Raw genomic sequence first — 14816 nt, forward strand, 5'->3', positions numbered from 1 at the left:
ATGCTATTATTTTTGAGTTTGATGCCCTTGACTGTTAATATCTTTAGGGTAATTTTTGCATTTTGCACTTTGTAAATTCATCTCACAGGCCAGATTGGAACCTTTGGCGGGCCGGTTTTGGCCCCCGGGCCGCATGTTTGACACCTGTGCTGTAGGGGGTGTGTTACTCATTACTTTTCCATTGTTCCATTGTGCAACTTACGGGTCCGAGCGGTGCTTCTTGGAGTCGGCCGTGGCCAGGTCTCTGCAGTGGACAACAAAGATGTGAAACTCGCCAAGCTTCTGGATGTAGTTGACCGCAAACTGGATGGTTCCCTGGACCTCGATGTCACTGTAGTCCGCAGGGTGAATGCTGCTGATGCTGCCGCTCACCTGTGTATTCACAAAAACATTTAATCCACTGTGTTTTCAGCCTATCTTTCCATTTAATTATAAGGAATCTATCCATTTCTCATTTTAGGACCTCAACTTGCTTCAATTTTAGGACATTTTAAGTCAGAAATGAGCGGCACTTTGTTTTTTGATCCTTTAATTAAACCTGAAATCCCTGTGAAGCATATTTGCTATTGAATTTTTTGTCTAAATCAATTATGAGCAACAAGTGTGTCAGACACAGAACCTGAAAACAACAGGTCTGTGTGGTATACTATGAGCTACACACACAACATCTATACCAAAATAAACACACTTTTGTTTAACCCTTTAAACCACAGGTGTCAAACATGCGTCTTGGGGGCCAAATCCGGCCCACCAAAGGGTCCAGTCTGACCCTTGGGATGAATTTGTGAAATGCAAAAATTACACTAAAATATTAACAATTCTTTTAGTTCAGGTTCCACATTCAGACCAATTCAATCTCAAGTGGGGAGGACCAGTAAAATACTATCATAATAACATAAACAATGACAACTCCAAATTTTTCTCTTTGTAAATGTAAATATTTTCATGTATTTCCACTAAAACAAAGTATAATTTCGCAAAAAATGCGAACAACCTGAACAAATATGAACAACCTGAAATGTCTTAAGAGAAGCGAATACAACTTTAACAATATTGTCTGTTACTAAATGTTGTATTTGTAGACCTGCTGTGATCTGGAAGTTATAATGTACATGTGATAAACTGAGGCAGAATATTGTTAAAATTACACTTATTTTTTCAGTTTGTTCATGTTATTCACATTGTTTGAAAGGGTAGTTTGCAGATGTAAACTTTTTCTTAAAGTAAATTTACTTTTTTCACTCTAAAACATAGAGAAAAGTTTGGAGTTGATATTATTTATATATTATTATGTTATTATTTTACTGGTTCGGCCCACTTCAGATAAAACTTAACTGAATGTGGCCCCTGAAAGAAAATGAGTTTGACACCCCTGCTTTTAAACCCTAAGCCTAAAATGGTTGAAGGGACTTTTGTTCTTATTTTGACAAATTTGAAGGTTCAAACATACAGTCGCAGAAAAAATTATCAGACCACCCTTGTTTTGTTCAATTTCTTGTTCATTTTAATGCCTGGTCCAACTAAAGGTATTTGTTTGGATAAATACTGTATAATAATAACAAAAATAGCTCATTAGAGTTTAAATTCAGAGCTCATATCTGTCCATTTTCCATGTTTTTTTTTTTTTTGTATAACCAAAATCACTTGAGTTCTTACATAAATAGCTATGGCATTGTACTGCCAAAACAGTGCTTTTAGGCATTCCATGTTTTCTTTTCGGTCAGTTTTAGTCACACGATACACACAGGAGTTAGTACATAATTGCATAACCATTGTTTTTGATGAATTTTGATGGTCTAGTAATTTTTTCTGCAACTGTATGCTGTGAGTGAGTCTATTTGCCCATTTTTCCAGAGCACTTTTTTCCCAGATCTTTCAAAATCTAGCAATCATTTACAATTTACTGCATGCTATCATACTGCTAAAACAGCTTCTTCTCCAGTTTCTAGTACAGGTGTGAGTGAAATTACCATCATGACCCCCCAAAAAAATCCTATAAAGCACAATGTTTCAAGTTTCAGAAACCGTTGAAATTTTTCCAATTGCACAAACAGTGGAAGAGTTACAGCCATCCAATCTACATATGCGCAGGGTGTGTCAGTGATGACACATCAGGTGTTAAAGAGTTAAATAAAAAGTAGTAGAAATGTATCATCATGCACTGAAACTTTCCTGAATGCTTCCTTCCTATTTGAGCCTAAGGAAACCAGCCTCATCTCTATCATAAAGTCACCAGCATTTGGCTCAGTTCACCTTCTGCCTTTGTCCATCTGCGGTTGTTGTCATCACAGCTGCATTACAGTATGGGGTATTTATACCAGAAAAGTGTGCAGTGCTTGCATACTGTAATATCTACCCATAAATAGTATGCTATACATATACAAAGGCTTTCATACTACAGTTTCAGCCTACTTACTAATTTTGGATACAATGCACAGTTTTGCTTGCTGCTAAAATTGCATTCAACTACAATATAATATACATATAACAGACCAAAACAAACTAGTTTAATACATTTTAGTGTTTAAAACCTTAAATACTACCTTAAAAGAAATCAGTCATCAAAAATAAATAATAAATTAAATGTGTGTGTTTACATCATGTTTGTGTCGGAGTCTGATTTGTGCTTTTTGGTTTTTCTAATCTTGTGTTAGCTAGTAGGCATTCAGCCCAATATGATCTGAAGTGGGCCAGACCAGTAAAATAATAACGATGGAAAAAAGTAAAATTACATTACAATAATGTTTACATCTACAAATTTCTTTAAAAATGTGAATAACATGAACAACCTCAAATATAAATGCAATTTTAACTCTATTATGCATCTGTTTATCATTTACACAAGTAAATTACGACTTACAGATCACAGTGAATCTACAAATACAGAAGACATTTAGTATCAGGCAGGATATTGGTAAAACTGCACTTTCTTCTCTTAAGACATATAAGGTCAGTGGTTCCCAACCTTTTTTGGCTCGTGACCCCATTTTAACATCACAAATTTCTGGTGACCCCAGACATTCAAAATGGAGACTTTTTTTTTTTTTTGCTAAAATTAATTTGTTTTTGATCATGTAATAGTTTGCTATAATATGTTGCAAATAAATGTTAATTTTAGACAACATTTAGGTCTATATAATGTAATTTTTTTATTAGTAAGCTTTAATTTTTTATTATTATTTTTTTTTTTTTACATTTTTTTATCAATTACTAGAAATTCCAGGCGACCCCACATGGGGTCCCGACCCCAAGGTTCAAAAACACTTCATTAACTGCTCCCAGTCCCCTTTTTAAGTTGGCTGGTACACTCTATTCTTTCTCAAACTGATAAAATCTTGCACCACAAACATCTGAAACCAGTGTTCAAGGGGTTAAACTGAAATGAGGAGGAAAGAGGGTCTTATTTAGAGGCTCACCTGGGGTGTATATCCACCAGCAGCACCAAAGTTTGCACTGTAATAACGTTGATCCTTTTACAGTCAAACACTGCCACTTTAGTAAGTTGTTTGTTTGTTTTTTTTTTCAATTAGTAGAAATTTCAGGCGACCCCATTTGAATTCCAAAACAATGTAACAAAAAACAATGTATTAGGTTGTTAAAACTTTTTCAGGTTATTTACATTTTTTGTGAAAGGACAGTTTCTAAATGTAAACATTTTCATGTAATCTTACTTTTGTACACTAAAACAAAAACAAAAATTGGGAATAGTCATTATTTATAAGTGATTACGATCGTATTTTACTGGTCTGACCCACTTTAGAACAAATTGGACTGAATGTGGAACCTGAACTAAAATGATCTTGACATCCTTGACTATAAATACGTTCCCAATTTTCATCCTACGGACTGGATTGGACCATTTGGTGGGCTGGTTTTAACCCATGGGCCATATGTTTGACACCTGTGCTTTAAAGGCACAGTAGAGAGGGATTGCAGAAGTTGGAAAAAAAAAAAAGCATAAGGATTTTAGCAGAAATCCTAACCTCTACATTGAAATCAAGAGTATAAAGTTATTGTGCGTGTAGGAAAACATTACCTTCGTCACCATTACCTTAGAAATGAAGGGAGTGAACGTCATCAAACCCAGCATAAAACAGACTCCGACATAAACTTCACATTACCACATAAGCAAATGCAAATCTTACCTATTAAACCTTTACCTTTACCAAGATACATGTAGCAATAATTCACAATTTGTTTAATGAAAAACATATTCAGTTGTCCTGGACATACAGAGGACATCGAGGCCATGCCAGATGAGAGACTTAGGTTAGACGTGGAGCTGCCTGTGTTTGTTCTCCTGCGAAGGTTGTTCTCCAAAGCGCTGTCACTGTCCGTCTAAATGATACAAGATGCAATAATGCTTCACTGAGGTTAAAAACACAATTGCACACAAAAGAAATCTTCAAAATGTGCTGAAAAAAAAAAAAAGACTTCAACCCATAAAGACCCAGTTCTACTTTTGTTGCAGTTCCCAAATAAATTTTTCTCTATTTTTAACCTTTCTTAACTCATCTATCACCATTTATTCTAAAATTATGCTCTGTATTTTGCATTTTTCAAGTATAAATCAGGTATTTTTATATGTTTAATTTACTGATCAAGTAGATGTTCATAAAAGCTCAGATTAACCCTTTATTGGGCAAGTGACTGTTTTTGGTCATTTCTGCACACATTACCAGATAGTGAGTTGAGTGAGTCAACAATCTCAGGTCCAATGTGGTCTCCAGGGTCTGTAAGGTCCACCTGTGCATTAACAGTGAGTGTACCTGCTTTGTTCGGTTCCATGAAGTAATGGTACTAATGTAAGGAATGATGTTCAAAGGGATCATGTGGATGTGGACAGGGGTCTGGATCAGCACTTACATTGTTGTAATGTTCTAAAATAAATGTTCTTTTCACATTACATGTGTTTTCCTTGTATTATTTTACATATACACTTCTTGATTTTTTTTTTTTTGCCACTTATGGGCAAGGAACCATATATGGTAACTTAACTGACCTTGATTTTCTACATGATAATAAAAAAAAGAAAAATTTCACAACAGTAATAAAGTCTCATGTCCTCCAATACAAACTAAGGTTGAAATTTTTAATTTCAGAGTATTTCTATGAGTGAACTATAAAGGGTTATAGTTGAGGGTTATTATATCAAAAACAGAGAAAACTGAAGAAAGGTGACTTTTTTTTGTAAAATATATCATTAACTGAACATAAAACAAGTGTGTCCATCTACTGTCATTGATCCAACTCTATGGGTTTTACTGGTGAATCAAAGATGATATTTCCACAGTAACTACGGAGCCTCTGAACATCCAAATGGGTCGTATCTGATGACCATGAAAAGATGACAAACTGCATTTTACACCAATTATTTACATGTATTGATAGGATTAGTGGATCAACAGGTATTAAACAGTTTAGATCAGTATATGATTTTTGTTGCCGGTGGCTGGGTCTTTATAGGTTAAAAAATGCAACAAAATCTGAATAAAACTATAGTTTTATGCAGGATAAATATGTCTTTAACCTATATTGAGTTTACAAACAGGAAATGAATGTGAATGCTGCATCTGGTTGAACATAATGGATGAACCTTTAAAAAAAAAAACAACTAAAAATCCTGCCCAGATATTGATGCATACTAGAATTAAAACCTTAATTAAAACAGTTTAGATCAGTAGATGGTCTTGGTCATCGGTGGATGTTTGGGTCTTTATGGGTTAAACTCACAGATAACATGCTGTAGTTCTTTGTCCGTTGCAAGACATTTTGAGCAGGTTTGTATGAACATTTAATTGTACATTATTTACCTCATCCTGTTGAAGTACAGGCACTGACATACTCGCTCTTTTTGAGTTGGCGAGAGGTGGTGGTGATGGAGGAAGTTCTGAAACTGGAAAAACCATACAACTCTCAATCATAAAGCACGAACAACTTTCATTTTCAAGGTTTTTTTTGGTTGTATATTTTAATATTGGAAGTGCTAAGACAGTCTATATTCTTATAAATATATAGTACGGTCTGTATATTTACCATCATCCACACTTCGATTTATTTGTCCTCTGGAGCCATTTTTGTTGTTTTCATTGCCTAGAAGCAAATGCATTTTCTTTAGAAGATGCCCCATATATTGTATAAACAATAATAACAAAAAAAGTGACAGTGGCACACTTAAATGAAGTGAACAAAAATTTGTAATCAGACAAAAGTATTTGTTACTTGTCTGCGAGATGAGGTTTTCCAGACTTTTAGATGAGGACTTGATCTTTGACGACAACCGATTCAGAGCTGACATAACAGGGCTAGATTTATCATCATAACCTGCCACAAATGAAACAAAATTAGCAGTGGAGAGGACATTGAATGCAGGCACTGTTCTGTAATTGTTGTAAATAAATAAGTAAATGGAAAAAGATTGGACATTTTTAGTTTGATTTTTTCACAGCAACAATTAATGAATGTAAACCACTGAATGAAAAAATACATGTTGTGTTATATGTTTTATCACATGTAAAAATTGAAGAAATCTAAGAAAAAAAGAAAAAAAAAAGCCAACTTCATTTCATCTTAAAATGTGTTAAACATTATTAATCAATCATTTTTGGCTACTTTTAAATCATAAAGATAGCCTTAATAACCATTTAAGACCTAGAACTAATTTTCCAAATGAATTTTTCTCTCCATACAACCTTCCCCTAATGATTTATCAAGATTTATAATAAAATCATCCTCTGCGTTGTATAGCATTTTAAGGGGAAAATCAGGTATTTTCCTATATCCTCCTGAGACCCAGGAAAGTACGTACAGGTTTTGGCTTTTTTATATTAAATAATTGCCTTTATTGGAAACAGCATGATGCAACAGTTTTTTCCATCCATCCATCCATTATCTGCCGCTTATCTGTGTCCGGGTCACGGGGGCAACAGTTTAAGCAGGGATGCCCAGACTTCCCTCTCCCCAGACATCTCCTCCAGCTCTTCCGGGGGGACCCCGAGGTGTTCCCTGGCCAGCCGAGAGACATAGTCTTTCCAACGTTTCCTAGGTCTTCCCCGAGGCCTCCTCCCGACGGAACATGCCCGGCATTTTTTCAGTTTTTTTCAGATTCATTTTAAAAATTTTTATGGAATGTCCTTTGCAGTGGACAGCATTTTTTGTTTTGTTCTGGGGTTTTTTTTTCCAATAAAGCTGTGAAACTCTTGTCCCCTACAGAGGACAAAAATGCATTGCTGGGTCTCAGGAGGATATTTGACTCATTGATCATGTAGATGTTCATAGCTCAGAGTAAATCCAATGGTTATTACATCAAAACAGAGAAAACTTTAAAAAAAAGTGACTTTTTCAACAAATTATGTCATTAAGGCCCAATCCCAATTCACCCCTTGGCCACTCCCCCTTACCCCTACCCCTTGACCCTTGCACCTGGCACTAAGGGGTAGGGTTTGAAACATTCCCCTATGAAATGAGACAACCCTTCGAGACCTGTTACGTCATCAGCAGCCACTGATGCCGCTATAAACAGATGCGACAACTTTGTTTGCGAAAGTATTCTCCGTGCCGTCAGCAGCTGTAACCGTCTCTGTTCCATGGGCTTTGGGAATCTTTTTGCAGCTATCAACCGCAAACCGCAGAAATGTGGTCTATAACACATTGAAACGGCATTAAACCATTGATCAAATGATTAAGTTGTTTACGAAGAAAATACGTACATTTGTGTGTTTCTTTAATCACACTGCTGCACGTTTTTGCTGTGCTTATCTCCATCGTGCCAATGATTCAAACAGAACTATGGGTGATTTCTCATACCCCTCTGTTTGTAGTGTGGTCCTGAAAAATCTCCTTAACCCCCTTAACCCTTCCCCTCTGACTCATCGAGAACACCCCTACCCCTCCACACGAATGTGCAAAATGGAGGGGTAGGGGTAAGGGGGACGGCCAAGGGGTGAATTGGGATTGGGCCAATGTGAATGTAAAAACAAGCATCTATAACAGGGGTGTCAAACTCATTTTAGTTCAGGGGCCACGTTCAGCCAAATTTGATCTGAAGTGGGCTGGACCAGTGAAATAATAACATAATGATATAGAAATCATGTCAACTCCAAATTTTCTTCTGTTTTAGAGCGAAAAAAGTTAAATTATGCGATGACAATGTTTGCATCTACCAACAGTCTTTTAAAACAACGTGAATAACATGAACAAACTTAAATTCTTAAGAAAACTAGGTGCAATTTTAACAATATTATGTCTCAGTTTATCATTTACACATGTAAATTACAATTTACAGATCACAATGGATTAACAAATATGCAAAACATTTAATAAAGAGGCAGAATATTGGTAAACTGACACTTCAGATATTTCAAATTTTTCATATTTGTTCAGGTTATTAATGTTTTTGGTGAAATGATTGTTTGTTTTAGTGTAAATACAGTAAAATGACATAAAAATGTTTACATTTAGAAGAGAAACATTTTGAGTTGTGAGTATTTATAGGTTATTATGATAGTATTTTACTGATCTGACCCACTGGAGATTAAATTGGTCTGTATGTGGAACCTGAACTAAAATGATTAATATCTTCAGTGCAATTTTTACATTTCACAAATTAATCCCACGGGCCGCACTGAACCCTTTGGTGGGCCGGATTTGGCCCCCGGGCCGCATGTTTGACACCTGTGATCTATAATGACTATGATTTGTCAAACTAGATGGGTTTTACTGGTGAATCAATGCTGCAGATGTCGGTGTTTGCATTGTCTTTTACTTTTTACCTGAATTATTTACACATGTTGCTAGGATTAGTGGTTTTTACATCAGTAGTTGCTTTTGATTGCGGGTGGTTGTTCAGATCTTTGAGGGTTAAAGGAATGCATAGACGACAAATGACCAAAAAATGTAGCGTAAACCAGCAGGTTATAATTTGTCACTAGTTTGAGCTCACTCAGATGCTAATGTGTTAACCTCCGCATGATTCACTTGAACACAAAAACAAAGCATCACTGTGGTATCCATTTCTTAATCATTTCTGGCAGAAGGTGTAAGAGGAGGGAGAAGTCAAAAGCTCACTGCCTGAACTTGCCCGAGACAGAGACCAGGCTCTGGGTGTCGTGTCTTGGCTGCAGTCTTTGATTTGTACAATCCATGAACTGATCGGAGGAGTGCCCTCTGTGGCGCTGTCACTCTGGTTTCCCACAAAATCTCTGAGGACGCTTTGTGGTCTGTGTACTGCATCAGCCTCAGCGACATGAGACTCTTCTTGGTGAAAGGGGGGGCGATGGGCTTTTTCTTTTGGCCCAAGGTAGTACTGTTGATCCTGAGGGATATAGGATCTGACCAGATGTGTAAACGGACCCAATTTCTTCTCTGGAGAAGCTTGAATAGGTCGTGACACATTTGATGAGACTGAACAATGTTTAATGTTTTCATCGCAAATTTTTGTCCCTTTGCTTACAGCATCTGCAGGACTTGAAACTGCCGTCAGTTTTGCTTCATGTGAGGGACTCTTCCTCTGTCTCGGGACCGGTGTCGGCTTCCCGAGCTGCTCTTGGGGGTCAATGTCTATTTTAAATGTTTTCAATGGGGAGCCTTCCAATCTGGATCCCTTAGGACTAGAGGGTTCTCTGGGTAAGACCCTTGGGTGACAGGTCTTAGAGGGACTTCTTCTGACATCATCATCTTGGTCTTTTGATCGTCTAATTGGGGATTTGCATGGACTGAGGGGTCTTTCTTGGAACTCTGCATCTGCCTTGAATTGCTGGCATGTTGTCTGCAGTTCCTGGGGGAAACTTCTTGATGGTGACCTGTCCAAACTCTGGCTGACAAAGCCCTTCTCTGTCACAATTAATGATTTGGCAACACCGGATTTAGTCTTGCTAGGAGATATTTGCACCACATCTTCACACCTGTCTTTACTATCAAAGGATGCTCTCGGTTCAGTCTGAGGAGAGGCTATTTTGTTACTGAGTACTGAACCACTGGGTGCTTCTTCCATGGCTCTTCCAGCAATTACCCTTGATGCTGAACACTCCTTTTCCCAAAAATTCTTAAGCTCATCTAACTTTGGTGGCTTATCCTCTTGAGGACTTGAAATGAAGTGCCTTGGAAGGGGAAGTGGGGTATCACCTTTTTGCTTCGGGATGCCACAGGTATTCAAGAATGGTGCTGGACTACTGGTTTGTTCCTGTTGCACACTAATCTGCGACTCTGAGCCAGTCAAAGAATCATCAGTGTCATAGATGAGGACTGGATTAGCTCTGTAGGTCCCATCTTCTTTTGTTAACACCACCAAGAGGCTACATTCAGACTCTGGTAAACAAGCCTCCTCTTGGGTCTTTGCAGCATGTTCCTCAACTCTAAGATTCTCCGTCTCTATTATCTGTGAGATATTACTGCTTTCACTCTCCACATTCTGAACATTTTGAGGCCCACATGAAGCTTCTATTTCTGTCTCGGTAGTGGCTTCATGTCTTGTGATTTCTCTGGTAAATATTATTTTAGGAATGCTATTTTCCTTTTCCCAGAAGGCTTTCAAATCAGATAATCTTTCTGGAAACTGAGTGGCTCCATCATCTGTTTCCTGCAGAGTGTCTTCTGTCATTGCTTCTTTAAATGGAGTGTTTTGAAGAGCTGTAAGTTGAAGTGTTCTGACCTCAGCCGTCTCTGCAGATTTAGGTTTTTGTGGGACGCTTTCAGGTTCATCCACCTTTGTACCTGCAGAAGTTTCGGAGAGGTTCACATTCTCATTGTTAGTTTGCATCACCTCTTCCTCCTGTGGACTGTCGACTTCAACTGTTTTATCCTTTTCTCTTCTAAAAATCCCAAATAGCCTTCGTTTCTGCGGAGGTGAAATACCATGAGAGGAACTCTTCTTCGAGCTGTCGTTGGTGGACAGTTTGTTTTGAGAGGGATCTTCATCTACAGCATCACTGCACTGTTCAGACTGCTTTTGCTGTGGTTGTTGAATGTTGTGTCCAGTCGGCCAGTGTGTGGCCCTAGTCTGAGAGTGAAGGTCCTCTTCAGGCTCCGTCTCCAGCTGAACAGGCTTACCTGACTCCTGCTCGGCTGAAATAATGCTGGACACTTGAGGGGTTTGGAGGCCAGTCTCAGAGGAATCTGCAAAGACAACGAAAGCTTCTTGTTTCATTCACGTACAATATACTCAACTTTTTAACAGTACATTCTCTAACACAGGGGTGTCAAACTCATTTTAGTTCAGGGGCCACATTCAGCCCAATTTAATCTGCAGTGGGCCGAACCAGTTAAATTGTAATATAATAATATATAAATAATGTTAACTCCAAACTTTTCTCTATATTTTAGAGTGAAAGAAGTAAAATTACATTTTGAAGATGTTTGCATCTACAAAATATCCTTTCCACCAATGTAAATAATTTGAACAAACTGACAAAAATGTGTAATTTTAACAATATCCTGCTTCAGTTTATCATTTACACATGTACATTACTACTTACAGATCACAGTGGATCTACAAATACACAAAACATTTTGTAACAGGTATTAAAATTGTACTTCTCTGAAGACATTTCAGGTTGTTCATATTTGTTCAGGTTATTCAGATATTTTTGCAATATTGTACTTTGTTTCAGTGTAAATACATGAAAACATTTACATTTACAAAGAGAAAAATTTGGAGTTGTGAGTATCAAGATTATAATCGTTTTGGATTTGTCATTATAGTTTAGTTTTATTTAGTTTTGACTTTTTTTTGTCTAATTCAGTTAGTTTTAATAAGTTTTTAGAGCAGGTTTGCTAGTTTTTATTAGTTTTCGTTATTTTCAAAATGCTTAGTTTCAGTTTAGTTTTAGGTTTTTTTTATATCTTTTCTTTTCTTCTCCGTCATATTCAAATAAATCCCAGACAGGACTCTGCTGCTTTCTCCCACCTTTAGTCTCTATGTTTCCAGGTAGAGTGTGGACCAGAAGACGACTATAAACGACAAGTGACGAGAAGTGACGGACCGTTAAATTTCATACGGTGCCAGCAGTTAAAATTGTTTGAGGGAAATAAATTGATTTAATATCAATCCGACTTTGACAAAGACGAAAACTAAGGGAATTTTATCCACAGTTTTTATACGTTTTAGTTAGTTTTGTAAGCATGCAATACAGTTTCAGTTAGTTATCATTTTTTCTTTCAATTATAGTTTTTATTTATTTCAGTTAACAAAAATGTTTCTTCAATTATAGTTTCCGTCATTTCGTTAGTTTTTGTTAACGATAATAACCTTGGTGAGTATTTATACGTTAATATGACCTACCTGAGACTGAATTGGTCTGAATGTGGAACCTGAACTAAAAGGATTGTTAATATCTTAGTGTGATTTTTGCATTTCACAAATTCATCCCAAGGGCCTGACTGGACCCTTTGGCGTGCCGGATTTGGCCCCTGGGCCACATGTTTTGACACCTGTGCTCTAACAGTTGTTGGTTACAGGCTGTGTGAATTGTACACTTCATTTGGAGAGCCCACCTATGAAGAGTTAAAAGTATTTATAACATTTTGACAGTTTATTGAGATTCAATAATTCAGCTGTTTTGCTTTGTCTGTAGTTGAATCATCAAATAAATTCTAGAAATACTGTAATGTGCAAAACGTCATTGACCCTTTTAATGCAGGAAATATGATTAAAAAAAATACCCACTTATTACAATTTTAACCAAAGTGCTGTTATTCCTACATTCTGGGACAATAAAGCAAATCTCATCTTGAATCTTAAATAACTTACTTAACCCTTTCATGCATAGTGGTCACTACAGTGGACAGTTGCTCTATAGCTGTTCTCTTGTATTTTCATGGATTTGTTGTTTTAGTTCCATATCAGCCAACAAAGTAGACGCTTATGCACCATCCCATACACTGTAATTCATCCCATTACTGTAACTTTCCTATTCTTGATAAACCTGAGCTGCAGTGACATATCTGAGTACAAATCAATTGCTAATTGTTATTTGACTGTAATTCACAGTTTAAAAAAAAATAAAATAAAATAAAATACAAACATGTTTTTTTGCATATTATCTGAGTGTGTAATAGCTAGTATTATAGTATGTTAAAATGTGAGAAAATATCAGACTAGCAACATTAAAAATGTTTTTATTTCATAGTTTTCACACAGTATGTCGCTTCAAAAATCAAACACATGGTGTCCAGCTGAGTGGACATTTTTGTAACTTCATGAAAAATAGGTTCATAAAAAAATTTCACTTACATTGTTTTTTTAAAGAGGAATAAAAATAGTCAGAAAAAAAATTTCATAATTCATGCATGAAAGGGTTAATTTAAATTGTTAAAATATGGAAATCATATTGTAAAGTCTCTGTTGGTGGACTTTCCAAGTAAAATATTATCCAGTCTGATAAAAAGCTTTGTATTCATACTGTATATGGAGCTTTCTGCTTTCCTTCAGACTAAATGTTGACTGCTAATGTCCTAATAGAGGATGCAATTAAGATATTTGTTGAGATGAACACTGCTGCGTACTCTTCTGGAAGGTAGCCTTAAATTATTTTCCCTCTCATCCTCATCCTGTTGTTTTTATGGCTTGTTTCATAGTTTTTTATACTTCATACATGGTTTTTATATGCACATTTATTCTATTCAGTACATATAATGCCTGTTTTACTTATTGCCACTGCCTGCTGAGCCAAGTGCATTAAAATTTCTGTGATGTCTATGTTGACGTCTCCATTTCTGTATCTGGTGATAATATAATGTGTGTGTTATGCACATCAGAAAGGTACTTATAGAAAACATTTTCAAGGGTATTTTTTTATGTTTGAACAACCAAAATTGGATTATTTGTATTGTATTATTTCAGATGAGATACTGCTGTGCATTATGTGTACATGAAGTGGTAATAAAATATTAAAGCACTATCCTGATATTACTAACACTTTCAACACACTAAGACTAGAATATGTGTGTTACGTCTACAGCCAAGTAACGTCTGGATTTTCTATGTTGTTGCTGGTATGGGAGGTTGCAAATAAAGAGATGGTGCAATCGTTTATTGCCTCAAGCTGTAATAGCAAATACACCAGTTCAGCTGAGGCTACATTTTTAACAGCTTTACTCATATTACTGAAACAATGAAAATGTTCTACATGCCTTTAGTACAAAAATGGATACACTGCAAAAAAAAGGGGCATCTGAAAACAAGGTAAAAACACTAAATCTCAGGGAAAAGATACTCAAAACAAGTTAAAAAAATATGTCCATGCAGCAAGAATTAATTGAATTAAGATTGTTAAATGTAGAAATAAGCATGTCTATAGATGTATGAACACTTAAAATAAGAAGTTAACTCTTAAAACAAGATAAATTATCTAACATGTCTAAATCTAAGTGTTTTTTTTATCTTGGTAAGAGCCAAATAATTTGCAGTGTATACCTAAAGTGTTTGCAGTGATATAAAATAGCTCGCAATAAATCTCTTTGATAGTATTAAAATGCATGCAATTGTTCTTCCTGCACCTCAGAAACACATGGACAAAAATCTACAAAAAACTGAAGCTTATGTTAAAAAACTGTTGGTTTCCCCTCTCTTGACTGCTGGTTAACTAATTTAACCTCAAGTTTGGCTCTTGAGAAACTGACATATGGTTAGAAAGAGAGCTTCGGAATTCTATAACATTTGGAAGGTGTTTCTAGAATTAATCAAGAATGGTGATATTGAAGAGGTAGTGAATTACTGACTAATTGGGATATTACTTCATTTACTGTGTGAATGTACATGTACAGCTTTATTTCAGCTCTATACCTCAGTTTTATTACCTCCGCCAAGGAGGTTATGTTTT

At 36.2% G+C, this 14816-nt stretch overlaps 1 protein-coding gene across 1 annotated transcript in view; it reads right to left on the bottom strand.

The window, feature by feature from the left end:
• sytl2a (synaptotagmin-like 2a) overlaps positions 1-14816 on the bottom strand; it is a 56431-nt gene that overhangs the window by 12265 nt on the left and 29350 nt on the right. The window contains exons 8-13 of the mRNA XM_030154465.1: positions 9067-11112; positions 6223-6324; positions 6037-6093; positions 5814-5896; positions 4234-4338; positions 203-372 (exon numbers count right to left, since the gene is read on the bottom strand). Coding sequence (XP_030010325.1) covers positions 203-372; positions 4234-4338; positions 5814-5896; positions 6037-6093; positions 6223-6324; positions 9067-11112 — 2563 coding nt within the window. The remainder of the gene's footprint in view (positions 1-202; positions 373-4233; positions 4339-5813; positions 5897-6036; positions 6094-6222; positions 6325-9066; positions 11113-14816) is intronic.

This window comes from Sphaeramia orbicularis, chromosome 14 (assembly GCF_902148855.1).
Source record: "Sphaeramia orbicularis chromosome 14, fSphaOr1.1, whole genome shotgun sequence".
NCBI lineage: Eukaryota > Metazoa > Chordata > Actinopteri > Kurtiformes > Apogonidae > Sphaeramia > Sphaeramia orbicularis.